We start from the raw sequence: 27,598 nt of genomic DNA on the forward strand, positions 1-27,598 counted from the left end.
AGACTGCAGAGTGCAGCATCCAAGAGTCAGGGCGGCAAGGACTCACCAAGCACCAGGATGGGGCCCTGGGGGCTGCAGCTCCGCTCCTTCTCTGCACGGATTGGGCACCATGAACCATCCACCAGGTACTCGATCTCATCTGCATCCTCACACTCGCTTAGGATCTTGGATAAGAGCCTGGGGCGGGCAGGCAGGTGAGGGTGGTGGCCAGGCAGCCCTTGGCCCGCTCCCTGCCAGTGGCTGCCCACTGCCAGCACTGGCAAGAGGCACCAGGGTCTGATGCCCCATCTCCTGCCCCAGTGCTGTGAAGCCCCAGGCTAGGGGCCAGAGCTACGGAGGCCACAGAGTCCAGGAGCCCCAGAGAGGGGGGTTCTGGAGGCAGCTCCCTCCCAGCTCCAGCCCAATACCCCATATTTACAGAAGGCAATGGAGACCTAAAAGGTGGTGCTCAATGCCATAGGCAGGGAAACCCCATATAGCCAGTGGGGGACAGGCCCAAAGCAGGGGTGCTGGCGGGTGCACAGAACCATGGGGAGTCACCACGGGCTGCTAAGTGGCATCCGGGCCAATCACGGGGACAGAGGCCTGATGGGGAGGGAGGCTGCCTGTGTTCAGGGGGCTGGTGGCCCGGGGCCCAGGTCCCCACGGCCAGCCCAGCTGTAATGCTCACTGGCCCAGGTCTGTAGTACAGGCTCCCACCAAAGCTGTACCTACTTCCAGGTGGCCTGGACCACGCAGCTCAGAGCTACTTTTGTCTCCCCATAGGCAGACACACCTGATTCGGCTGGTACAGATGGCACCCTGCCTGGCACATGGTCCTGCCTATAAGCTCCCACTGTCCTGACAAGATGGGGATGGACAGGCAGTGGTATGTGGCCCCTCACAAGGCCTCCCTGCACATGGCCCAGCCACCTGCCAACCCCAGAGGCCCTGGAGTGGTCAGTGCCGCTGGGGGAAGGTGCCAGGCCACAGCTGCCAGCCTGGAACAGGGCAGCCATTCAAGCCTAGCCCTCTGAGGTCCCAGGGGCCAGCTCACTGCACCCAGGCAGGAACAGCACCCTGGCCCTTCCAGGGAGGATCCCACCTGGAGCTGGTGGACCCTAGTGCAAGTCACTGGCCTGGCCATCTGCGAGCTGGGGGAGCCTCCTCTGCGTCTACCTCCTTATTTGAAAACTGGGATGTCTGGACAGTCACCCAGAGGAGGGACAGACACTGAATAAGGGGTCTGCTGGGGAAGACGGCAGAGGCCGCTCCCTCCACAGGGTCAGGCTCCACACAGGCCGAGGACCTGGGCCCTGCCCCCCCAGTGACTTGGAGACCAGAGAGTGTAGCTGGAGGCGGCCTGAGCATCGAGCCAGACAACGGGCTCAGGTTCTAGAAACTCAAGACCTGAGCTGAAGGGTGCATGCCTGGTTGCCTTGTGTTGCAAGGCCAGTGTGGGTCAATGCCAGCCAGGCTGGTGCCACTTAGGAGTGGGTGTGGCCCGCACTTGGGGGAGGAGCCAATGGAGGTCACCGTATGGGGGAACCCCTCAGCAGTCCAGAGCTCGGCTTGTGTGAGGAAGACCAGAGTCCACCAAATAAAAGTCACAATAAGCTGGGACCAGTGGCTCATACCTGTCATCCTAGCTCCTCAGGCAGCTGAGATATGAAGAACTCAGTTCAAAGCCAGCCCGGACAGGAAAGTCTGTGAGACTCTTATCTCCAGTGAACCATCAGAAAACCAGAAGTGGTGCTATGGTTCCAAGTGGTAGAGCGCTAGCCTCCAGCAAAAAAGCTCAGGAGCAGTGCCCAGGCCCTGAGTTCAAGCCTCATGAAGGACAAAAAAAGCCACAGTGGCACAATGGCCAAGAGGTGGCATGATGGCGAGACCACTGTGATGCCTATGCTGCCCTGCAGCTTCCCACTTCATGAGGGATCTGCCTTTTGCTGACCCAGGGTCTACCAAGTCCCGGGGTTCTGTTCCACTCTTTCAGGCACACAAGGGCCCCAGCGGAGGACTCTCTGTGAGCTCCAAAGCTTACCCGTCAATGATGAGCTGGTCATAGGGGGCGGGCTTGTCGCACACTGGGCACATCCACGTGGGCTTCTTTTCATTCATTTGCAGGTAGAAGACAGCGTCGAAGCACTGCAGGTGGGCGCAGGTCTCTGCCCGGCAGGGCACCGATAGCCGCATCTTTACCAGCTGTGGGGGAGGGGGGACAGGGTGAGTGGGCTGTGCCACCCTGAGCCTCTCGTGGGCCCATGTGACTGGGGGCAGCACTGGCCAGGGGAGAGGGTGTGGGGGACCCCAATACCCATACCAGCAACAGACTCACCGGGCAGATGAGGGAGACCCGCACGCCCGTGGTGGCGATCTCGCTGTCGGGGTCCAGGCGCAGCTTCTCCTTCACTGTGTTGGTCAGAGGGCAGTGTCAGGAGGGCAGGAGGCTGCCCAGGGCCCCCAGGAGATGCCACAGCAGCCACAGTCATTTGTCTCCAACCACAACTAGATGAAGGTGCATATGCCCAGGTGCTCTGGCAGCCCTCCTGCAGACTGCGAGACTTTTCTAGAAAGATCTGGATGGCACAGATCTACCCACAGACATGTGCTGTGACCCCAACTCCACCACAGAAGCCTCCCAAGGCTGCTCAGGGAGGGTGGCAGAGCCGCCCCAATGGCCTCATCCCCGAGGCCAGGGAGCCTGGAAGGCACAGCCATGATGGATGAGCTTCAGGACAGATGGACAGCTGGTTCCTACCACAGGTCACCGCAAGAGGCACACAATGGGGGTGGCCTCGCCCCACTGGGGGTGATGCTCCACAAGGTCAGCCCTGGGAGCATCCCATCTGGCCCTGGCCCTGCTGGGTGCCCAGTCCTCCAGACAAAGGGAAGATGCCCCCCCCCCCCCCCCCACTGCCAGGCTGCTGCGCCTCTGCCTGGCTCCTGTCCTCAGGAATCAGGACAGCCACCTCCTGCTTCCCATCCGTCACCTGCTTGCCCTCCACCTGCCTGCCCTCCACCTGCCTGGGACCCGTGTCCTCCCCCTGGCAGGGAGCCAGGTGGGGACCTGGCTGCAGCTAGGGTGGAGCCTGGCCTTGACCCTTGTTACGCATTGCCACAGCCATCACTCCCACTCCAGTATGACTTTCTACCCTACACTCCCACTCTAGCACAGCCCCAGGCCAGTCAGGGCCAGGCACACAACTGCCCCCCTCATGTCAGACAGTGGGTGTAACAGGCGGGGCCTGAGGCACCAGAGAGGCTCCTAGCCCATGGCCAGGCCTGCTCAGCACACACCAGCCACATACTCGGGTAATAAGCAATATGGCCACTTCCCCTCCGTGCAAGTCCTGAGGAATGTGGGAGGGAAAGGAGCAGGCTTCACCAGCCTGGGGTACCCCTTTGCCTCAGTGCCTCCCTAGTCATGGGGCTACCCACATCACTCCTGCAGGTGGCAAGAGGGGTCCTGGCTGCCACCTCATCCCCCTGATGCCCTGGAGGGCCCGGGCAGCAGGAGGCTTCAACACCATGGGCCTGGAGCAGCCACAGGCTGGGAGGCCCACTTGGCAGCCCCAACTCAGGCCTTTGTCTCAGGTCAAATGAGATCCTCCCCACTGCTGAGTCCTGCTGGAGATCAGAGCGCCTGAAGCCCACCCTGCAGGCCCCTCACACAAGGCAGCCAGCACTCAGCTCTGAGGACACAGCTGGGCACAACTGCACTGCGCCTATGTTGGATATGAGCCAACTGGCCAAACCCCAGCTCGGTGGAGGCCAAGCAGTCAGCAATGCCCCCCAAACAGCACAGATTGGTTTTTGTTGGGAAAGTGACCACCGATAGCTTGCCATGGCCACACAGCTGCCTGGTGTGCTTGGCAATGACCTTGCCACCTTCTCTGCCAGTCTAGGTGGAGCTGTCTTTCTCAAACACTCTAGGTATTAGGCATGTGTGTGTGCGCACACGCATGTGTACTGGTCCTGGGGCTTGAACTCAGGGTCTGGATGCTGTCCCTGATCTTCTAGTGCTTGAGCCACAGCTCATGAGCTGACTTTCACCTGTAATCCTAGCTATTCAGGAGGCTGAGATCTGAGAATCACAGTTCAAAGCCAGCCTGGGTAGGAAAGGCAATGAGACTCTTGTCTCCAATTAACCACCTAAAAACCAGGAGAGGCGCCGTGACTCAAGTGGTAGAGTGCTAGCCTTGAGCAAAAAAGGTCAGGGACAGTGCCAAAGCCCTAAGTTTAAGCCCAGACCAATTTTAAAAAGTCCCACAGACCTTCCTGACCAGGTTGGCTTCAAATCACGATCCTCAGATCTCAGCCTTGTGACTAGTTACAATTATGAGCATAAGTACAAGTGCCTGGCTCTAGGCATTATTTGTTAAAGCTTCTTGGGGAATCTGGTAACACTGGCTCAGGCTTGTAATGCTAGTCAGGAAGCTGAGATCTGAGGATCAAAGTTTGAAGCCAACTTGGGCAAGAAAGTACATGGTACTATTATCTATTAATCACCAAAATGCTAGATGTGGAGCTGTGGCTCAAGTGGTAGAGTGCTAAGTCTTAAGCAAAACAAGTTCAGCGACAGGATTCAGGACCTGAGTTCAAGCTCAAGAACTGGCACATGCATGTGTGCAAACATATACACACAAAGCAGAGATTAGAGGATTATAGTTTGAGGCTACCCCAAGCAAGTCAGCAAAACACCATTTCAACCAAACAAGCCATTTGTGATGCTACAAGTGTTTCATTTCAGCTATGGGAGAGGTTCTAAAGTATGAGGATGGTAGTCTGAGGCTGGAATTCAGGCAAACACTCTGAGACTATGAAAGAAAATAATTAGGGGCTGGATATATGGCCTACTGGTAGAATGCTTGCCTACCATGCATGAAGCCCTGGGTTCCATTCCTCAGCACCACAGATATAGAAAAAGCCCGAAGTAGCGCTGTGGCTCAAGTGGTAGATAGCTAGCTTTGAGCAAAAAGAAGCCAGGGACAGAGACAGGGACAGTGCCTAGGCCCCGAGTCCAAGCCCCAGGACCGGCAAAAAAAAAAAAAAAAAAAATCCCAAAGGGCTGGTGCAGTGGCTCAGCAATAGAGGACCTGCTGAGCAAGGGTAAGGCACTGAGGTCAAACTAAGTTCAAACTCCAGTACTACCAAAAATAAAAACAAAATAACCCTTTTGTTACAAGCTCAGCTCACCTGCTGCTCTTCAGGAGCCTGGGCAGCAGAATACTGGGAGAGGCTTGGGTGCCCTCCAGCTGCAGGCCCCCCTTCCTGTTCCCACCCCACCCCCAGACCTGCACGGCCTCCCTGGCCACACTGGCGCTTCACAGCAGGGAGGGTGGGCAGGCAGGGAGACTCAGGACCCAGTCGCTGGTTCTGCCGGTGTGCTCACCCAGTGCCTTGCACAGCTCAGGGTGCTTCACCCCGATCGTCTTCAACCTCTGTAGCAGCTCCGATGACGTCAGCTGCCGCACCAGGTAGAGTGCCACAGAATAACTCTGCAAGGGGCACAGGTTTGGGGGGCATCAGGGCCACGAGATGGTGGCAGGGGAGGGATGGCGGAGTGGGGGGAGGGGGGGAGGACTCACCTTGCCATAGTTGCCCCAGGTGACAGTGATACGGTTGGTGGCAGAGGACAGGTACATGAGGTGGGTAAGGTTGATGGGCCGGCAGGGCCGCTTGGGCTCCACTCCAGGTTTGTTGGAAGGGTAGTAGCCCTGGGAGGACATGGCTGCTCAGGCCACTGCAGGGGCCCCCCCTCTCCCACCTAATCCCAGGCTCCCCAGGTCACCCTGCTGCCCCGGTGGGGGCACTCACTGGAACGGAGCAGTAGCTGTGGTTGACCTTGACGGCAATGTTGGGGGGGTACTGGTCCTCCTGAGGGCAGCTGGTGTCTGAGTAGCAAATCCTGTAACATGGGTTGGGGGGAACCCAGAGGCTGTAGGGGCTGTGCTGGGTCCAGCGAGGGTGATGGGGGTTGCGAGTTTTGGGGCTTCAAAGGGAGCCCTGACAGAGCACTGGAGAAGGGGGACGGGGCACGGCATGTACCTGAGGACCACTTGCACGGCTTTCACTCCAGGCTGCAGCTCTCTGTGGATGCGAGGTAGAATAGGGGGTCAGGGAGGCCGCATCTGCATGCCACACAATGCCACGCCATGCTCACTAGCACCCCAGGCAGCCAGAGGCTAGCAGGTGGCACCAGCAACAGCCTGCCTCATGCTGCACACATCCCATCCTGGCTCCCCTGGGGGAAAGGAATAGCCTCTGGCCCCCCTGGGGGAGTGGGCACCGTGCAGGGCCCCAGGGACTAAGCTGGGTCATGCAGGGACACCCAAGGACATGGTGTGTCTGCCAAATGGCCAGCATGGGTTTCCATTGCAGCTGGAGGGAGGAGTGCCTCGGCCAGCTCCCGGCCTCACCTGGGCTGCCTCTGCCTCCGGGGGAGCCAGGGCCCTGCCTGGGGACACTCGGCTGTCATGACTGGGGAGCTCCTAGCATGGAGCCCAGGGCCCAGGACATCACCCCAGAGAATTAACAGCAGTGTCCGTGGTACCAAGAGGAAGGCTTGTTAAAACGGGAGTATGGGCTGGGAATGCGGCTTAGTGGTAGAGTGCTTGCCTCCCATACATGAAACCCTGGCTTTGATTCCTTAGCACCACATAAACAGAAAGAGCCTGAAGTGGCGCTGTGAATCAAGAGATAAGAGTGCTAGCTTTGAGCAAAAGAAGCTCAGGGGTAGTGCCTAGGCCCCGAGTTCAAGCCCCAGGACTGGCATAAAAAGGGCCAGGGGGGCCCAAGGGTCAAAGTACATACCACCCTAAGCAGGGGAGGTATGTCATAGCCATTCCTAGCACTGGCTCTGGCCAGGTGTGGGGCCTAGGACAGTCTAGGGTGACTATTGAGGCAGAGGGCAGGGCCACACACCTGGAGCTCCGGATGAGGTCCACCTGTCTGGGAGTCAGGGCGAAGATGCATGGACTTTCCTGAAGTTTCTCAGCGTTCTGTGGGACTGAAGGCAGACAGGGTCAGGGGCATGGCTATGGCCAACCCTCTTCAGACCAGGAACAGGAAACAGGAAGCTGCTGACAGCTGGGGAGTAAGGCAAAGCCACCCAGAGCAGAGTTCAAGGGGACGCTGGGAGGGAAATAGCGCTACCTGGCCCTGATTTAGGGGCCCCTGTGGAGCTCAGGCCATCCAGGTGAAAGGTGGCGCCCCTTTGTGAGCCCCAGTCTGTAAGCCCTGATTGGAAATATGCCCTTCAGCTGTAGCCATGGGTGCACCCAGGGCCGACTGAGTCACTTGGCCTGGAGGGTCGAGGCTTGGAGCCTCCTGGAGCATGGGAGCAGAAGTCACAGAACTGGCTGCCGGTGGATTCTGGAGGGGCCTTGCTCACAATCACACCACTGCTGGAGCAGAGGGCCAGGAAGGTTCTGTGAGGGAGGAGAGTTGCTGTGTAGTGGGGCTTTTCCCTCTCATAACTGACAGAGCCATGGGAGCTCGAAGAGAATGCTTTCCAGCAAGCAGTACTCCAACGTCAGAGGGACACAGGGAGGAGTGGGGGCTTTCACAGCTGTGCTCAAAAGGAACTGTTGGAGCTGGGAATGTGGCTTTGAGGTAGAGTGCTTGTCCAGCATGCATAAAGCCCTGGGTTCGATTCCTCAGCACCACATACACAGAAAAAGCACTATGGCTCAAGTGGTAGAGTGCTAGCTAGCCTTGAACAAAAAGCAGCTTAGGGGGCTGGGGATATGGCCTAGTGGTAGAGTGCTTGCCTAGCATGCATGAAGCCCTGGGTTCGATTCCTTAGCACCACATATATAGAAAAGGCCAGAAGTGGCGGTAGAGCTCAAGAGTAGAGTGCTAGCCTTGAGCAAAAAGAAGCCAGGGACAGTGCTCAGCTCTGAGTCCAAGCCCCAGGACTGGCAGGGGAAAAAAGTAGTTACTAATTTAAAACAAAAAAACATGGGATAGGGGCTGGAATATGGCTTAGTAGTAGAGTGCTTGCCTTGCATACATGAAGCCCTGGGTTTGATTCCTCAGCACCACATATATAGAAAAGGCCAGAAGTAGAGCTGTAGCTCAAGTGGTAGAGTGCTAGCCTTGAACAGAAAGAAGCCAGGGGCAGTGCTCAGGCCCCCAGTTAAGCCCCAGGACTGGCAAAAAAGACAAAAAAAAAAAAAAAAAACCCACAGGATAAGCCGGTACCAGTAGCTCATGCCTATTGTCCTAAGCTACACAAGTCTGAGATCCAGAGGCTCACGATTCAGTCAACCCAGGCAGAAAAGACCGCAAGACTCCATTTCTAAAATAATGAGCAGCAGTGCAGCACTGGTGGCTCACACCTATATATCCTAGCTACTTAGGAAGCTGAGGTCTGAGGATTGCAGTTCAAAGCCTGTGAGACTCTTATCTCCAATTAATCACAGGAAAAGCCAGATGTGGAGCTGTGGCTCAAGTGGCAGAGTGCTAGCTTTGAGCAAAAAAAGAAGCCAGGGACAGTGCTCAGGGCCTGAGTTCAAGCCCCAGGGCTGGCAATAAATAAACAAAAATCCGCTGGAAGCTCTGGCCAAGGGCTTGCATCCTTGAAGGGTGGGTACAAAGCCTGGGCCCTGCGCCTCAGACACTCGAGGGACATGGCTAGTTTCACCCTGCAAACTGCTTATAGCAGGGACAGCCAATGCTCCCAGAAAGGTCCCCCAAGCCCTGCCAGTGGCATGCACAGGCCAGTGGTCTCGGTTGTGACCTCTCCCAATGAGGGGCTGGGACAATCATGGGGCCACTTAGCAATCATAAGGTCCTGAGTTCAAATCAGTACCACCAAATGTCTTTTTTTTTTTTTTGCTAGTCCTGGGGCTTGAACTCAGGGCCTGAGCACTGTCCCTGGCTTCTATTTGCTCAAGGCTCGCACTCTACCACTTGAGCCACAGTGCAACTTCTGGCCTTTTCTGTGTATGTGGTGCTGAGGAACAGAACCCAGGGCTTCATGGATACGAGTCGAGCACTTTACCACTAGGCCATATTCCCAGCCCCCACCAAAAGTCTTTTTCCTTTTTTTTTTTCTTAAGAGGAAACTGGCCAGGCACTGGTGGCTCATGCAGGTAATCCTTGCTACTCAGGAGGCTGAAATTTGAGGATCACAGTTCGAGGCCAGAGTAGGAAAGTCCATGAGCCTCTTCAATATACTACTGAGAAAAAGCCAGAAGTAGAGCTGTGGCTTAAGTGGTAGAGCACTAGCCTTGAGCACAGAGAAACTCAGGGACAGTGCCCAGGCCCTGAGTTAAAGCCCCTGAACCAGCACTAAAAAAAGGGCCGTGGGACTGGGAATATGGCCTAGTGGTAAATTGCTCGCCTCGTATACATGAAGCCCTGGGTTCGATTCTTCAGCACCACATATATAGAAAAAGCTGGAAGTGGTGCTGTGGCTCAAGTGGTAGAGTGCTAGCCTTGAGCAGAAAGAAGCCAGGGACGGTGCTCAGGCCCTGAGTTCAAGCCCCAGGACTGGCAAAACAAAACAAAACAAAAGGCCCTGTAGACAAGGCCAGGTGCCTATGACAATCATCACTGGGACTGCCCCCTGCCCTGAGCCGGCCAAGTGCTAGAACCTTCTGAATCCCAGCCTGGAGATCAGGTGACACAGACTCTGTACCTAGGACTCTGATTAAAGCTAGCCTGGACTTAGAAGCCAGCGGGGGTTCAGACCCAGCCGTGGCAGGGCTTCCCACCACAGGCTGCTTTCTCTGGGTGCCCAGGCAGAGGCGGTTTCAGGCATGGCCACACTTGCAGCAGCTTGAGTTTGTTTGTTAAGCACTCGGATGGTCCCTGGACGATGGGAGGCTGTGGAGCAGGGCTAGGACCCAGGAGGAAGGCATCTAATTGGGGAGCAGACACGCCCAGATCTGCCCAGGTGCACGGGGAGCAATTACTTCAGGGCAGGGCGCAGGGGAGGCCTCATAGGCTGACACCTGAGCAGGCTGGGGGAGGCTGGCTAGGGAGGTCAAAATGCTAGATCTGCCCCTGGCCTGCAGGGTCAGGGGGTGGGAGCAGGGTTAGTCCCTGGCAGGAAGGCCACACCAGTTTCTCTTTGACCAAGAACCCAGAATCTCTTCCCAAAGGGCTCCTGTGTGTAGGTGAAGCTGGGCTGTGCCTTGGTTGTGCCACTGGCCCCAAACCCATGCTTCTACAAGGCTAGCCAGGGGCAAGCACAGCCCCGCCCTCACGTCCCAGGTCAATCCAATCATCCACTCCAGGGAGCCTACTGGATTCCCTCCCCCAGCGCCCACAGCCCCTGCAGGTTGTGCTTCTACTCCTCTTTGGAGGGGAGTTCAAACCCCAGACCATCACAGCCCCTCTCCTTCATCTCATCTCCCGGCTCAGGGATGATGGCTCCAGCAGGACCATTCTGTGTGGGACCGGCCCCCGCACCCCACGCCTGGACTCCACAGGGGCTGCAGCGACCTCCTCCATCCCCTACCAGCTAGACGCCCCCTCCCCAGGATGCCCAGGGCCTTGGCCCTCTCACTGAGCCACCTTCTTTTGGTGTCCCTGCAGTGCTGGAGATGGAACCAGTGTCTTTTTTCTTCTTCTTCCTCTTTGTGCCAGTGCAGAGCCTAGGTATGGCCTCTGAGATTTTTTGCTGAAGCCTGGCACTCTACCACTTGAGCCACAGCTCAGCTTCCAGTTTTTGCTGGTTAACTGGAGACCAAAAAATTTCCCATTTTCCTAGCTGAGCTGGTGTCCAATCATGACCCTCAGATCTCAGCTTCCTGAGTAGCTAGGATTACAGGCTTGAGCTACCAGCACAGGTCTTGTGCCTGCCAAGAAAATGGTTGCTACTGAAGTCACACCCCAACCCTGTCTTGCTATGTGGACCAGCTGGCCTGGAACTCACCATCCTCCTGCCTCATCCTGCCATACAGCTGGAATGACAGGCGTGACACCTATATTCCCTCTTCTGGAACACTCTTACCCATCCCTGTGGCTGAACCTGCTTAATAAACTGCAGCCTGACCTCCTTTCCTGACTTCCTGCAATACCTGCCTCCCACCCCTTTGCTCTTCTTTGGGCCAACACAGCATTAGGTCCAGGAGATGGGGTGGTTCTATGCTAAGATCACATCTGTGATCTTGTGATCCTAGCTATGGAAAGCCACAGGCAGGAGAGTTAGAGTCTGAATACAGCCCTTGGCAAAAATAAGAGATTAGCTGGAAAATAACTAAAAGGGCTAGAGGTTAACAAGGCACTGGTGGCTCATGCCTATAATCTTTAGCTACTCAGGAGGCTGAAATATGAGGATCATGGTCTAAAGCCAGCCTAGGCATGAAAGTCTGAGACTCATCCACGAAACAAACACACAAACCAGATTTGGAGCTGTGGCAGAATGCTAGCAAAGAAGCTCAGGGACAAGCCCCCAAGTTCCAGGACTGGCATCAAAAAAGAAAAGAAGAAAAAAAAGCTGGAATGGTAGATAGGCAGAGATGGGGGGTCGCAGTGTTTAAGGACAGCCTGGGCAACATTATCTAGATCCTGTCCGACAAAGCAAAAGAGAAAAGTTCACTCCAGCTGCTGTGAGCAAGCAGACCACCAGCCCATAGGGGTGGAGCTAGGAGGAGGCTGCCAGGACTGGAAGACTAGAGATAGAGTTGGCAGATGGGGAGCGGTGGCGGGGGGGTGGTGTGGGGGGGTGGAACGGGTCAAGCCCACCCCAACAGCCTGTGGGGGGATCCAGACTCCCTGACCATGGGATGAATGTGACTGCCTAGGTCCCAAGGCACAAGATGGGACCCAGACAGCTCCAAAGGTCACCACACCCCTCCCTCAGCCTCTTTGCTGACTCTAACAGTCCAGTTTTAAATATAAGACATGCCAGCAGTGCCAGGCACTAGTGGCTCACACCTGTAATCCTAACTACTCAGGAGGCTGAGATCTGAGGACTGAGGCTTGACACCAGCCTGGGCAGGAAAGTCTCTGAGATTCTTATCCCCAATTAACCACCAAAAGGCTGGAAATGGAGTTGTGGCTCAAATGGCAGAGCACCAGCTTTGAGTGAAAATGCTAAGATAGCATTCAGGCCCTGGGTTCAAGCCCCAATATTGACACACATACAAAAAAGACACACCAGCAAGCTGGAGAGAGGAGAAGCCACAATGATCCCCACAGCCCTCCGCAGGCTGCATCCCTGCCCCAGCACCCCACACTCACCCACACAATGGGCCATTCAGTGACATGAGTGAGCCCCCTCTGCCTGGCACTTTCCATCCCATGCCCCCATGCCAGGAGCACATGCCCCACCCTCCTCAGCCCTCAGCGTGGCCCTTGGCCACCTCTCTCGGGAGTCCTTCCCAGTCCACCATCCTCACAAATGTACAGCCTTGGCTTAGGAGACAGCATAAGGAGCGAGTGTATGCTGCACTCAGTGCCTCAGCCAGCATCAGTGCCACCCAACTCTGGGCACGGGAGCAGCTTCAGGCCAGATCAATGCATTTCCTCCCTTCGACTCCCAACTCCCATTCCCACTCCCATGACTGCCTCTCTTCTCACCTGCACCCCCTGGTCAGATTCCAGCCACTGACCCCCAAGCAACACAGGAGCAATGTCCTCCTGGGCCCTTGGTTCTACCGAGATCAGCAACAGCATTCCACCTTGGCCTGCCTGGCTACTGGATGGGAAGCCACCCAGAAACCCCCAACCTCCACTGTGCTAAATCGTGCAGTTTGGTCTGTGGGGAAAGGAGTCGTGTTGGGAGGACAGATCAGCTTGCTGTGGGAGCCTGGGTAAGGCTCCTGACCTCTCTGAGCATGGGCCCTCCCTTGGGAGTGGCTCCTGTGTCTCTTATGGCCAGCCATGCTCTCCTGGGCTCAGGGTCCAGCTCCTGATCTGCGGCTGCTCTGCCTCCCCTCCCCCACCCAGTGCACCACCAGGGTGATTTATGGTTCCTGTCTGCCTGGCGCAGGCTCCAGGCCAGAGCCAGAGCTAGCATGGTTCTTCCGGGAAATCGGATCAGAGCCTGTGGGCCTCCCTCTGGTCAGTGGGTCGTGGCCAGAGCAAGGAGGAAAGGGCATCCGACAGAGCTAGCCTCTGGTCAGGCCTCAGGCAATGCCAGTGCTTCATGGTGGGGAGGGCCATGCCCAGGGTGAGGTGTGCTGGATTCCGGAACACGGGGCCAACTGCCTCCAGCCTAGGGTCTGTGCTCTTTCTAAGTCCCAGGTAGCCCCTTAGAACCCCCAGAGCACGAGGGCCCACAGTAGGGGGGTGCCCTGATGGGATGGGGGGCTCTCAGGCCTCCCCCTACAGAAGGAAGGTAGGGCAGGCGGCCTCTTTGTTCTAAGTGCAGCAGAGGCTGCTGGTGCAAACAGGGGAGCAGGCTCTCCCGGAGATCAGGTGACCGGGGTCCCTGGGGGGCTCAGGGCAGTGATGCATTGTGGGGCGGAGCAGTGGAGAGCAAGCAGGAGGCCAGCCTGCCCTGCAAGAAGGAGGCCCGCCATGCCCTACAGGGAGTTCAAGTCACCTCCCACACAGGCCCACCAGCACCCAGTCTGGCCCACACTACCCTGTTACTTCATTCTCCAGACCTCTATAGAGTCCAAATCTATCTTCAGAACCAGCCCATCTTCCCCAAGGCCCACCCTCCACTTCCAGGGAGCCCAGGGGACAGAAGAACTGGAAGAGGCCTCAGGGAGGGGATGAAGCCAGGAAAAACTGGGGATGAGCCCTGATCCCGTCAACCCCAGACTATTAGGCCAACCTGCTCAAAGAGGTTCCTGTGCCAGCCTCCGCCACCATGCAAGGTCTCAGCAGAGCACAGCTCTGTCCAGTGGGTGCAGCTTTAGATCAAAGCATAGCAGCTCACACCAGAGGAAAGCCAGCATCAGGCACAAGGTGGAGGCTCTGGGGGCTGCAGGATGGAACCCATGCCAGTTCCTCTGCCCTCCACCTCCTGCAGCCCTGCCAGAAACCACAGCCTTTTTCCCAACCTCCTGCAGTCCAGAGGCAGCAGCAGGAAGGCAGATCAGCCATCAACCACTCTTCATTCTCCCCCTCCACTAGGGGAGGGGAGGGGGCTAGCTGGCTAGCCTGTGCTGAATGGTGGCGCATGCCCGAGAGGCCCCAGGGCCAAGACAGGACGCTGGGTCAGCAGTGGGGGAGGTGAAGAGGTTCTGAACCACTGGGCTCAGTGGGGGTAGAGGGGATCGGGGAGTAAAGACCCAATTTGCCACAGCAGTGAAGACCCTGTGCCAAGGGAGGCAGTGTGCCACTGCCGTTCCAAGTGGGTTGCTGCAGGCAGCCACTCGCAGGAGGGCAGAGGACTCCATTGGTCTGTCTCTGCTGCAAGCCCAGCTCCTGGCACTGCCAGGCACCTGCAGAGGCCCATAAATACTGGCTGTGAGAGCACAAGGACAGGAGGGGGAACCAAGGAGCAGGACACCATGGCCAGGTCTCCAGGTAACCATGACAGTTGAGACCTAGTAAAACCTGAGTGCTAGATATGGGACCCCAACAGTCCAGAACAGCTGGCTGGCTGAGGGCCTGGAGACCCCTGCCACCTCGAGTCTGGGCTGGTGAGGCCTTCTCCATCCTAAAGTAGGGGCAGCATCTGAGGCCAAGACCAGGCTCCCAGCCTCCCTGCAGGCTAAGTGACTGACAATGCCAGGGAGGGCCCAGCCTGTCCTACAGCCAAGTTTTAGCTTCCAGCTCCATCATCAGCACTGTGACAAAGAAACAAGAGACAGGAAGGACTGTGGAGTTCCCATCTGTCTCTTCTACCCCATGGCCCCCAACCTAGGTAGCTGCACCCTGACCTGAGCTGGCTGCCAGGTTACCTGAGGCCCCCACTGGGAATGGTCTTCCTCCAAATAGGTCAGAGGGTCACAGACCATTTTTGAGCCCCTTTCTACAGGGACTAAGTATAGGTCATGGTGTGACCTGTGGGTGGTCACAGTGAGTGGAAGGCTTCCATGTGAGTGACGGGAAAAGAAACAGAACAAGGAAAAAGGGAAGGGGCAGCCAGGTCACATGTGGTGGCCACCCCTGTGAGCCCAGCACCAGGGAGGCTGGAATTCCAGCCCCACTTGGGCTGCGTGGATAGAATGCCTCACAACACAGGACTGTGGCTTCCAGCTGGGCTGTGTGTACACCCGGGAGCTGCTCCACATCCCTCTCAGGACACTCACTCTGGGACACCAGAGCCACCAGGCTGAGGACATAAGAGACGACTTATGCATACAGCCTTCACGCTTGAGCAAGGGCTCTTCCAGCCTAGGCCGAGTCTTCAGATGAGTGGCCAGCAGACTGCCCACATCTCTACAACCTCAGAGGCATGAGCCAGATGCTCCCATTCTACTGGAAATCTGTCTACCAATCCACAGCTTCTTCTTCTTGTGTGTGTGTGTGCGCGCGCACGTGGTTATATGCGTGTGTGTGTGTGTTGGTCCTGGGGCTTGGACTCAGGGCCTGAGCACTGTCCCTGAGCTTCTTTTCACTCAAGGCTAGCACTCTACCACTTGAGACACAGCACCACTTCTGGCATTTTCTGTTTATATGGTGCCGAAGAATCGAACCCAGGGCTTCATGCATGCAAGGCAAGCACTCTACTGCTAAGCCACATTCCTGGCCCTATCCCTGAACTTTTGTGCTCAAGGCTGGGGCTCTACTATTTGAGCCACAGCTCTACTTCTGGCATTTTCAGTATTTCATTACAGATAAGAATCTCATGAATTTTCCCAAATGGCTTCGAACCACGATCCTCAGACCTCAGTCTCTTGAGTAGCTAGGATTACAGGCGTGAGTCATTGATGCCTGGCTTCCACAGCTGCTGTTATAAATGGTTGGGTTGGGAACAACTTGCTTCACAGGTACTGTAACTCACAGTAGACCCAGTGGCTTTGCTACTGGGAAGGATGAACCCTAGGCCCCCAGGAAAGGCAGCACAAGGCAGTGGCCACTCACCTAACTCAGTGGGCTTCAGCAGCTCATCCAGCATGTTGAAGAAGGGCAGCTTCACCAGGCGGACTTCTGGCTTGAGGGTCTTGGTAGGCAATCGTCCAAGTCCATTTAGGTACTTCCCGTAGAGCACAGGGTAGTCAATATTGGGGCCCGACAGCGGAGTCCTGGGTACTGTGCCAGCCCGGTCATAGGTGGAATGCACGGTGAGAGGGTCCAGGGGCCGGTGGGGCTGTGGGCCAGACTCCACATTCTTCTTGGCATAGCGTGTCTCGTAGAGTTCCTTGATCTTCTTGAACAGCTCCGGGCTGCAGTCGAACTGCACCAGCTGCAGGGCCCTGGTGACCAGCTCATGCTTCAGGCCACTCTTGCTGCGGCCCACGAATCCCAGCAACATCTGGAGGTCGGACACGCGGAAGCTCATCACCATGTTCTGAGGGAAGCAAATATACACAGCATTCAGCACTTGGGCCAGGACGCAGGAAAATGGCCAGGTGAGGGCTGTCCAGCTGACCCGGGGTGTCAGAGAGCCCCCCCTTTCTATTTTAGGTTCGTTTTGTTTCTCATCTTTGCATCTGTAAGCATCACCACGGCAGGAACTAGCAATCTTTCTCCATAAACTGGCTCTTCTGATAAATACCATTGTTGCTGCCAGCCTCCCTGACTCTCCGCCTTCTCCTCAAGTGGGAAACTGGGAGGACCCTGGCAGAGCCAGTGCTCATCTAGCTCTAGCCATATACATAGGTGATCACAGCCACACCAGACCTAACACTACTCACCTGCTGGAAAGCAAGTCTGGACCTTAAAACAATCTCCAGACTGCTAATATGCCTCATTCCCACAGGCCTCCGCTCAGATGGGCACCATCTGGCTCAGGCAGGGCCTTGCCCCTGGCCACCCTGGACATGGCTGGCTTGCCCCTGGGGGCATTCTGAGCACTTAAGGGTTCCTGGCAGGGGCCCTGGCCTCCACCTTACTCCATCCTGAGAACTTCCCCAGTGGTGACAGACATGTCCTCAGATACAGCCCAGTGTCCCCAGGGACAGCAAGGGTCATGGTTGAGAAGGGCTGATCACGCAGGCAAGTGACACTCAGCAGACACTGGTGTGTGCCCTGGACTCTCAGGTGGGAACTGCCCATTGGTGTAAGGGTAGACCCATGCCCCATCAAACAGGCAAGCAGGTGAGAACACTGAAGATGAGAGGGAGAAGAGGCAGGGCTGGGGTCTGGGCCTGTGGCCATCCACTGCATGCCTAAGAAATTTTCTTATACACACACACACACACACACACACACACACACAGCTGCATGGAGAAAAGCAGATGGGGAAAGCACTGGGTCATCACACCTGCTCCTGAGGACCTTAGCAATGTTCAGGCTTCCAGAGAGCCAGCCATGCTTTCAACACAAAGATGCTCTGCCTCCCTTGGCCTGACTTCCTACCTGTGCAGAAAGAAACAGCTTGTGGACAAGATGTTCCTTCTCGAAGTGGCTCAAGCCCCTTACAAGGGAGTGGGAATGTGGTCAGCTGGAAGCTGACCAGGATGGACCAGCCAGAGCAGAGGATTCATGGCCCTTCCATCCCCAGCCCCAGATTGCCTGCTTAGCTCAGGACCTGAGAGCCAGCCACTCCGACATCAGGCTGGGCACCGCAGAGCACAGCCCTCTTGCCCAGCCATATGTTCCCGACTCACATTTCCCCACAGCTGCCATCCCTGAGCAGCCCGTCCTGGACAATGGGATGTGAGGGGTCACAGACAGACATCCAAGAAGCCTCAAATGCAGGGAAGAGCGCTTCCTGTCCTGTCCATCCAGACCTGCCTGCCTTTGGGCTGTCTGTAAACAACGGGGACTTGCTCCTAAGTGTGGGGCAGCAGGGGCCTGACACAGTTCCTTAATCATCCGGGATGACTGCACCCTCAAACTTGCTAAAGAAGCCTTAGCATCAGTTTTGTATGCCAGTGTGCCAATCCTACATGTTCTCCCCTCCTGTGCACACCAAAAGGCAAACTCCTTAGCCAGTAGGAAGATTTACTGAAGAAAGGGGCATTTCAACTACAGTTAAAGCAGAGACCAAAGCAAGAGACTCTAGGGAACAGAAGGTCCCTATCCTTCTGGACCAACAGTCTCACAGTTCAGTAAACTTGAAAGGTCAACGTGACCTAATAGGGTGGGGGCGGCACCACAGGTCATACAGAGGACATCAGATCATATTTCAAGGCAGCCCCTACCCTCTGCAGGGAGAGGGTAGGGTCCAAAGGTGTAGCCCCACACCCTATAGGAAGTTACTTTTCAGGGCTCCAGGGGACTCAGAGCAGAGGCTGAGCCTCTGGCATGCAGAGCGCAAATGTCTGCCTCTCCATAACCCTGGGGAAGGGAAGATGTGTGTTCAGTGCAGGTTTGGGGGAGTGTTCTGGGGAAACGTGGATATACCCTATAATCGCAACCTAGAAGCTGTTTTCTAGATTGGAGGAGGAAGAAGGGCAACATAAGGAGAGAGAAAGGAGTGAGGAGAGCAGGAGGTCGAGGTCCCCCAGCTCCTAGGAACTATGGGGGGGGAGGTGCTTCTGAAGAGAGAAGAGGTCAGAGGTAAGAACACTGGACCCTCACCTGGGAGACTGACAAGCTTTCAGCAAAGCCTCAAGAGGGTTAAATGGGGCTAACTCCTGGAGAGGGAAACAGTCTTAGAACCATGGCCCAGGAACAGAATAGGGGTGCACCAGTGAAGACTTACATAGGTCCACCTTAAATGGAGCCAATTAGGGGCCCTCCAAGGATCAACATGGAAGACAAGACAGAAAAAGAAGGGACCAGAAGCTAGAAGTGGGTGCATAGGGTTCTGGGGACTGAGTGGAAAAGAAGCAGACCCAAGAGGTAGCACTCATCAGGAAGCAGTTTGGAGATTAAGAATAAGATAGAATCTTTTAAGAGTGGTATGGAGAGCCCTGGAGAGTAGAGATGGTACCCAGAAAAAGGGAGGAGGGAGAGAGATGAAAGGTAGAGGACCAACATCCAAAACTGAAGGGGGTGGGGTGGGGGTCTTTCGACCTCTGACCAACAAGGGCTGGTCAGATTTCCATACCACCGAGAATGCCAGGATGGCTACTCTGTCACTTTGAACCGTCAGGAGGGGGCGGGGCGCTGGGCCCCAGAGAACCGAAGAGTCCCAAATGATCCTGGGGCACAGACACCCTCCCCCCCCCCCGCATCTGCTGTGGGACGCTGGGCCGGGCCCCGGGCTGTCCCCCTGGGGGGTGGCAGGGGTAAAGGAACACTCCCCCCAACACCCGCCGGGCTCGGGGAACTCTCCGGAGCCGAGAGTCGTAGACCCTAGGTTGGCCTGCAGGGCAGGAAGGTAGGGCTCTAGATCTCCACCTCCCACAGCCAAAGAGCACGAGCAGCGGCTCCGGACGAGGTAGGCGGGGGCAACCGGTCCGTCCCGCCGTCGCGGAGGGCTGTGCCTGCACCAAGGAAGCCCCCGACCTGAGGAGCATCGAACCCGGTAACTACTCTGGTGGCTTGAGGGGTCCCTGCCCAAAGGCCAGGAGACAGAACCCCAGCACAAACACCGGGATGAGGTTTGGGACCCCGCCCCCGGCCTCCCCGCCCCCCCGCCAGCACCCGGAGCCCCGGGGCCTGGAGCCACCGTCCAGGAAGCAGCCATGAGCGGGACGCACTCCCCCGCCCCGGACCGAAGGTGCAGATCCCATCTGGGAGACCCGACCCCGCCCGTCGCCCGCCTGGCCCGGCAGGAGCCGCCGCGCTCACTCACTTTGGCCTCCACCAGTTCCGCCGCCATCTTGGCCACCAGCGTCCCCCGCGCCGGGAGCCCCCAGCCGTCGCGTCACGTGACCGTCCGCCACTCGTAGGCGGGGCCACCGCGCGGGCCTATTAACACCTCCTCAGACTCCTCCCCCCCCTGCGCTAGGCGGATGGTTGCCTACTGCGCAGGCGTGCACGGCCACCGCCCGACCTTCCAGCCAGTCAGAATCGTCGGGTATCTTACACCCGCCCCCTCCCTTCTAGGTTTTTGCTCGCGACGGCCACGCCCACTCGCGGCGGTGTCTGGCTTCTTAAAGGGACAGGAGCACCGCACAGGTGGGGGGCGGGTGTCGGACGTCGGCTGAGGAGGGGGTTGAGGAAGGGTGGGCTCCAGCGCGACAACAATGCCGCCAGGTGTCACTGCTCTGGGCGCGCGGCGGTCGCCAGGTGCGTTCGCGAATTGCCGTCGGCGTTGGAGGTGTAGGAGACGGTTGCTCAACCGCTGCTACTGCCGATGCTTGCGGAGTGGCGCCCGATGGGGCGCGGGGCGGCGCGGCGCACATTGGCGGGCCTGAGGCGCTCTGCGCGCCACACATCCGGGTCCTGGGGCGCACGTGGCGGCGCAGGCTGTGCACTGGCTGGGCCAGAAGAAGTGGGGGAAGGCTGACCCCGCACCACCGCCGCCACAGCCCGCCAACTCCCGGATCTGGAGAGCCTGGACGACTTTCCAGAGGAACGCACCCCGGGCAGGTCCTGAGTTCGCACCCACGGGGAACCCCGGGCGGCTTCTCGCACCTGCCCGGCTCACAAGCTTTCTGTGGCGCGGGCGCCGGTGGCTCACGCCTGCCATCCCAACTCCTCAGGAGGTTGAGTTGTGGAGGATCTCGGTTTGAAGCCAGCCCCGGACAGCAGAGTCCCTGAGACTCTTATCCCCAGTGAACGGCCAGAAAAGCGGAAGTGGAGTTGTGGCCCAAGGTGGTAGAGCGCTAGCCTGGAGCTGAGGAGCTCGGGGACAGCGCCCACGCCCTGAGTTCAAGGCCCAAGACCGGCCAAAAAGCCTTTCTTTGGTTCCCAAGCAAAGGAGCAATCAGGGGCTGGGGATTGAGCTCAACGGAAGAACACTTGCCTGGCAAGTGCAAGGCCCTGACTTCAGACCTAAGCTCTGGAAAAAAAAGAAAAGAAAAGGAGCAATCAGGCGCCAGTGGCTTACCTCTGTAATCCCAGGGTGAGGACCACCATTTGAAGCCAGCCCGAGCCGGAAAGTCTGGGAGACCCTTTTCTCCAGTTAACCACCAAAAAAGCCTGACATGGGACCCAATCAAGTGGTAGAGCACCAGCCTTGAGCACAAAAGCTCTGGGACTGCATGCAGGCAAATTTCAAACCCCAGGATGAAGAACACTCATAAGCACACAAAATTGGCTGGACACTGCGGTGTCCTTAAATTCTAGCATTTGAAAGGCAGAGAGATTAGGAAAACCTTGAGTTCAAGGACATATTGTGCGGGGCTGGGGATATGGCCTAGTGGCAAGAGTGCTTGCCTCATGTACATGAATCCCTGGGTTAGATTCCCCAGCACCACATATATAGAAAATGGCCAGAAGTGGCACTGTGGCTCAAGTGGCAGAGTGCTAGCCTTGAGCAAAAAGAAGCCAGGGACAGTGCTCAGGCCCTGAGTCCAAGGCCCAGGACTGGCAAAAAAAAGGACATATTGTGCTTACATATCACAACCCTATGTCAATTTCGTGTGTGCACGCGCACCCGCGTGCACACAGGGCCTAAGCACCTCTGAGATTGTATGTCCAAAGATGGCACTTTACCAGTTGACCCACAGCTCCACTTCTGGCTTTTTGGTGGTTAATTTGAGGTAAGAGTCAGGTTTTACTGTCTGGGTTGGCTTTGAACCAGTCCTTAGATCTCAGCGCAGAACTATATTTTAAAATTGTAAGTAAAGAGAATCATGTTATTTATGTTTTCTCAAAACTCTTATCTTCTGGGGCTGGGGATATGGCCTAGTGGAAAGAGCGCTTGCCTCGTATACATGAAGCCCTGGGTTCGATTCCCCAGCACCACATATACAGAAAACGGCCAGAAGTGGCGCTGTGGCTCAAGTGGCAGAGTGCCAGCCTTGAGCAAAAAGAAGCCAGGGACAGTGCTCAGGCCCTGAGTCCAAGCCCCAGGACTGGCCAAAAAAAAATCTATCTTCTGGTTGAGGATGATTAGGGTTAGATGTGGTCACAAGGGCGTCTTCACCATGTTGGTATTTCCGTAGTGGCTTGATAAGAACTAGAAGAGATGTCACTGGCTCACGCTTGTAATCCTAACTACTCAGGAAGCTGAGATCTGAGGATTGTAGGAAACCTGGGACAGAAAAGTACCTGTGAAACTTTTTTTTTTTTTTTTTTTTTTTTTTTTTTGCCAGTCCTGGGCCTTGGACTCAGGGCCTGAGCACTGCCCCTGGCTTCTTTTTGCTTAAGGCAAGCACTCTACCACTTGAGCTGCAGCACCACTTCTGGCCATTTTCTATATATGTGGTGCTGAGGAATCGAACCCAAGGCTTCATGTATGTGAGGCATGCACTCTTGCCACTAGGCTATATTCCAAGCCTGTTGTAAAACTCTTATCTCCAATTAACCACTCAAAAACCAGAAGTGACACTTTGGCTCAAGTGGTAGAGTGCTAACCTTGAGCACCAAGAGGCTCAGGGACAGCACCCAGGCCCTGAGTTCAAGCCCCACAAATGACAAAAAAAGAAAAGAAAGAACTGGAAGAGAGCTGGGTATAGGTCAACAGACCTGTAATCCTAGCTCTGGAGAGTCTGAGGCAGGAGGATTAAATTCCAGGCCAACCTGAGCATAATAGATCAGTCTTCTAAGCAAAACAAACCTATAGCCTGTAGCTCAAGACTAATTCTAGCTATTCAGGAGGCTGGGATCTGAGTATTGCAGTTCAAAGCTAGCCAGAGCAGGAAAGTCCCTGTGACTGTTATCTTCTATTTATCTTTTTTAGTCCAACACCAGTATTCAAACTTGGTATTTGATGCTTTCCCTCATTAGGTAGCAAACAAGTCACACCTCCACCTCCAACCCCTCTTTATCTCCAATTACCTACCAAAAAAATAAAAATAAAAAAGCTGGAAAGGGAGCTGTGACTGAAGTGGTAGAGTGCTAGTCTTTTTTTTTCTGCCAGTCCTGGGGCTTGAACTCAGGGCCTGAGCACTGTCCCTGGCTTCTTTTTGCTCAAAGCTAGCACTCTGCCACTTGAGCCACAGCGCCACTTCTGGCTTTTTCTATAAATACATGGTGCTGAGGAATCAAACCCAGGGCTTCATGTATACAGGCAAACACTCTACCACTAGGCCACATTCCCAGCCCTAGAGTGCTAGTCTTGAGCAAAAAGAGCTTGGGGCAGTGGCTGCCTGAGTTCAAGCCCTAGGACCAACCAGCATCAAAAAACAACAAAACTCAGCCCTGTAATCCTAGTTACTCAGGAGACTGAGATTTTAGGATTGCATTTCAAAGCAAGGACAAACAGGAAAGTGAGTGAGATTTTTATTGCCAGTAAAAAAGCAAAAATCTAGAAATGGAGCTGTGACTCAAGGAGTAGACCACCAGCCTTGAGCAAAAATGTTAAGGAACAATACCAGCTTCAAGGCCCAGTACTGGCAGTTACACACAAAATGAGTTTTGGGGGGAGGGTAAAGGGAGGCACAGAAATGGAGGGAGGGGTAAAGGGTAAACAAATGCAGCAGTGACTCTCACTAGACACTATATTGAAAGTCAACTATACAACTTGTGGTGGGAATGGGAGACAGTGAAGGAAGGAGTGACACTGTCCAAAAAGAAATGTAGACTTTTTTGTTGGTAATGGTTTTGGTCCATGGGGCTTGAACTTTGGGCCTGGGCGTTGTGCCTGAGCTCTTTAGCTCAAGGCTAGCACTCTACCACTTGAGCCACAACAGCACCACTTCCGGTTTTCTGGTGGTTAATTGGAGATAAGTGTCATGAACTTTCCTGCCCAGGCTGTCTTTGAACCCTGATCCTCAGATTTTAGCCTCCTGAAGTAGCTAAGATTACAGGTGTGAGTCACTGGCACTGGAATTTTATTTATTTATTTATTTTTGCCAGTCCTGGGCCTTGGACTCAGGGCCTGAGCAGTGTCCCTGGCTTCTTTTTGCTCAAGGCTAGCACTCTGCCACTTGAGCCACAGCACCACTTCTGGCCATTTTCTGTGTATGCGGTGCTGGGGAATTGAACCCAGGGCTTCATGTATTCAAGGGAAGCACTCTTGCCACTACGCCATATTCCCAGCCCTGGAATTTTTTTTAGAAAATGAAAATGAGTCTTTTGGATTTGTCTGGGCTTACTTCAAATCTTCATCCGTATATCTCAGCCTCCAGAGAAGTTAGGACATTACAAGTGTGACCCACTAGCACCCAGCAAATTTTATTTTCAATTTTCAGGAAGATTCACAATGAGGTACAAAAGTAACAGGGATTGCATGCCTTTCATGTAGCTTCCCTCAGTAATGAGACAGAAAGGGACCTAGCTCTCTGCAGGGCACTGGGGTAGGGCATCAGTGGTATTGAGGACTGCTAAATGATGATGCTAGTCTCCTTTCCTTAGTGAATGAGCAAAATCAATTGTCGCCATCACTGAAGCTTTTGAACAGCAGCACAGAGACCCCTCCATTATTGCAACTGGGGCTGGAATATGTCAGCCCAGAAGTTGCTTCTCTATGAAACAGCGGACCACCCTCATGGCAGCCTGGCTGAGCACATACACATACACACACACACACACACACACACACCACTATCGTGGGGCTGGGAATATGGCCTAGTGGTAGAGTGCTTGCCTCGTTGTATGCATGAAGCCCTGGATTGGATTCCTCAGCACTACTGTTGTGCCAAGTCGCAAGACCACCACCAAGAAGACCACGGAGACTCAGACATTCCGAAATGCAAAAGCAAGGCAAGGCTTTAAGCGAGCTGCAACTCGGGCCTCGTCCTACCCACCGACACAGCAGAGGTTAGGAGGGAGCCTCGAGCTGCGATTACACAGGGCTTATAAAGGCAAAAACAAAGTTACAACAATCAGGTGTTCAAGCAAGCAAGATTAGGATACAGGTACAAATCCGATTGGCTCAGTGTTCGATTCTAGGGGTGGTTAGAGTTAAGCATTCCCAGCGGTTAGAGTTCTAGACCGACTGGGCCCTAATGGGCTTGTCCTGGGTCTGTTCACAGGGCCTGCTTATCTCAGGTTCACGTGGTAAAGTGGGGTTCACATGGTAAAGTGGGGCCTGACTTCAAAGTCTGGCACTTCATTTCCTCCTTTTTCTTTTTGGTACCTTGGGAGCCAATCATGGCTCCATTCTGTCCATTTCAATGGCTTGCATGTCTAGGGGATGATATAGAGATAAGGCATGGGCCAGTAGGGTCCAATGTAGTAACCAAAGGGCCTGTCACCATTTCTTACAAGTACAGTCTCTGTACCTCTGTTTTGCATGCCTCTAGTTTATCCTGCCTCATCTTCCCAAAAACAACTCTGGTCCCTCGGTTTTAAAGGGGGGCAGATGGGTGAAGATCATCCATCTTCTGTAACTTCTTCAGGCTGACTCAGGGGCGTTGACCTTACCTAGCCAGGAACCTATAACCTTAATCTACTTTACCAAGGGACTGGCAGGATTACTGCAAACTGAAAATTAACTTTCAGCTATACAGACTTACCATTAGCTGTATAGTGTTTAGTATCCAAATGTAAGCAACAAAATACATAAACTTCTCAGCTGTGCTCTAAGGGTCGGGTGGCTATACCCATATTCCTGAGCAGGCCCAAAACTACCTAAAATAAGGGGGTCACCTCACTTTGGAGTGAGCTGCCAAAATAACATCAACACTAGCCAGGGTAGTAAGAAGGCAAAAAGAAAATTATAACAATATTCAGTCTAACTTTCTTTTCTTGAGGCGAAGGCGAAGCGGCTGAGTTGGGTGCTTGGAGACCTCCCATGTTCTACCATAGTAGTCGTTGTCCAGGGCAAAGAGGTCAGCTGGCCTGGCGTGGAAGCAATGAACCCAAGTGGCGATGCCATCTAGGGTTCCTTCCACCGTGGTTCTAAGGATTTCAGTCCTCTGGTCTGAATAAATGGGGGGTAGGGACAGAAGCAGAATCATATAATGCCTTAAGTTGGGGTCACATTCTTGTGCACAAGCTGCAAATAATCGAGTTTACACAAAAATTCAGCATCATCCAAATCAGCAAGCAATTCAGTCTGAAGGCTAGGGATAATGGGTGGGGGGTACCCGTACATTATTTCAAAAGGAGTAAAGCCAAGCGGATAGGGAGAATTTCTTACTCTAAGCAGAGCAAAAGGAAGGAGTGACACCCAGTCTGCGCCAGTCTCTAAGGCCAGTTTAGTTAAGGTCTCTTTTAGAGTCCGATTCATTTTCTCTACCTGCCCTGAACTCTGGGGTCTATAAGCACAATGCAATTTCCAATCCGTCCCCAGTGCAGCGGCTATTCCCTGACTTACTTTTGAGACGAAAGCCTGTCCGTTGTCTGACCCAATGGTGGATGGGAAGCCATACCTGGGTAGGATTTCTTCCAGGATCTTCTTAGCCACTACATTCGCAGTCTCATGCTTTGTTGGATAGGCTTCAACCCATCCTGAAAAGGTGTCTACAAAAACTAGCAAATATTTGTAATTTCTGTGAAATTTACTTCCCAATACATGCCTGGCCTATTCCCACAGAGGCAAGCTCCTTTAGTAATCTGTTGATTGGGAGCATTGGCAAGCTGACAGGCCTAGCAATTTTTAACAATATCTTCAATAAGTTGATCTCCTTGTCTAATTTTCACTTTGGAGTGTTGGAGAAAGTCCTGCATTTTTCGGGTTCCCATGTGAGAAACTCAGTGGATTCTCTTAAGGATCCCCTTACCCAGCCCTTGTGGCAGGATACGTTTCCCTCACAAGTTTTCCACCAGTCATTGTTTCCTTCTCTGTCCAGGGATTTGTGGGCCATGGGAATTTTCTTTATCCACTCCAAGTCTTCTTGGGAATACTGGGGCACAGGAGGCAAAGCTCGTGGCCCTGGGTCTACTAAAGTCTGTTCCCAGGAACTCTGACTTGTCTGGCTGATTTAGGCACAGGGATTTTCAGCACAGTCTACGTGCATCTGACAACCAATGCTTGCTCTCTTTTAATATGAAGCCCAGATGGGTGACTTCAGGTTTACAAATTTGTGCCTTTTAACATTCTAGTTTGTAAAAGCATTTTCCTGACTGGCTGGGGAACTGATCTCTGATGACCTAAAAAGTTACCTTTGCAGGCCTTTAACAGATCTCAATAAGGACACAATCTCAGGTCTACAAGCTTTCTTTCCTAAACAGATGTATCAGCTTAAAATTCTCACTGCCAGTCAGAACTTTGAGTAAATGCGGGGCGTTGAGATTTTAATCTATCCTCTCATTTGACAAACTTACTCTTATTAACCACTATCACAGATGACTGGCAAGTTTCTGCCCAGTAGACAGACATGGGCATTGGAAAGGCATGCTTATGAACTATTCTTCTAGGACTTCCCGGCTTTGATTAACTTTTGAAAGGCCAAACAGGAGTGACTCTAGGATCTGACACCATCTCTGCCATCCAAGCAGTGGCTTACTGCCTCTGGATGCTCCATCACTTTTGTCCCAGGAGGAGTGACTTTCCACTGGACTTGGACTCAGGGCCTGAGCGCTGTCCCCCAGCTCTCCAGGTAAAGACTAGCACCCTACCACTTTGAGCTCCACACAACTCTGTTCCCAGCACTCTGCTGGCTGCTTAGAGACAAGTCTCTCACAGGGACCTTTCTTTGCCCAGGCTGGCTTCGAACCGCAGATTCAGATCAGTGAGTCTTATAAGAGGCCACTTTACTCCAAT

General features: G+C 54.6%; 1 protein-coding gene and 1 long non-coding RNA gene across 2 annotated transcripts in view; one reads left to right on the forward strand and one right to left on the reverse strand.

The window, feature by feature from the left end:
• Window positions 1-2,653, forward strand: part of LOC125348621 — a 26,628-nt gene extending 23,975 nt beyond the window's left edge. The window contains exon 3 of the long non-coding RNA XR_007210393.1: window positions 2,535-2,653. This is a non-coding gene — a long non-coding RNA (uncharacterized LOC125348621). The remainder of the gene's footprint in view (window positions 1-2,534) is intronic.
• The window catches only part of Pias4 (protein inhibitor of activated STAT 4), a 21,316-nt gene extending 1,520 nt beyond the window's left edge, over window positions 1-19,796 (reverse strand). The window contains exons 1-10 of the mRNA XM_048341959.1: window positions 19,691-19,796; window positions 15,925-16,351; window positions 6,907-6,991; window positions 6,031-6,072; window positions 5,800-5,890; window positions 5,571-5,699; window positions 5,375-5,480; window positions 2,318-2,391; window positions 2,024-2,184; window positions 47-177 (exon numbers count right to left, since the gene is read on the reverse strand). Coding sequence (XP_048197916.1) covers window positions 47-177; window positions 2,024-2,184; window positions 2,318-2,391; window positions 5,375-5,480; window positions 5,571-5,699; window positions 5,800-5,890; window positions 6,031-6,072; window positions 6,907-6,991; window positions 15,925-16,351; window positions 19,691-19,717 — 1,273 coding nt within the window. The 5' untranslated portion in view covers window positions 19,718-19,796. The remainder of the gene's footprint in view (window positions 1-46; window positions 178-2,023; window positions 2,185-2,317; window positions 2,392-5,374; window positions 5,481-5,570; window positions 5,700-5,799; window positions 5,891-6,030; window positions 6,073-6,906; window positions 6,992-15,924; window positions 16,352-19,690) is intronic.
• Window positions 19,797-27,598: the final 7,802 nt, after the last annotated feature.

The sequence above is a fragment of the Perognathus longimembris genome, chromosome 3, assembly GCF_023159225.1.
Source record: "Perognathus longimembris pacificus isolate PPM17 chromosome 3, ASM2315922v1, whole genome shotgun sequence".
NCBI lineage: Eukaryota > Metazoa > Chordata > Mammalia > Rodentia > Heteromyidae > Perognathus > Perognathus longimembris.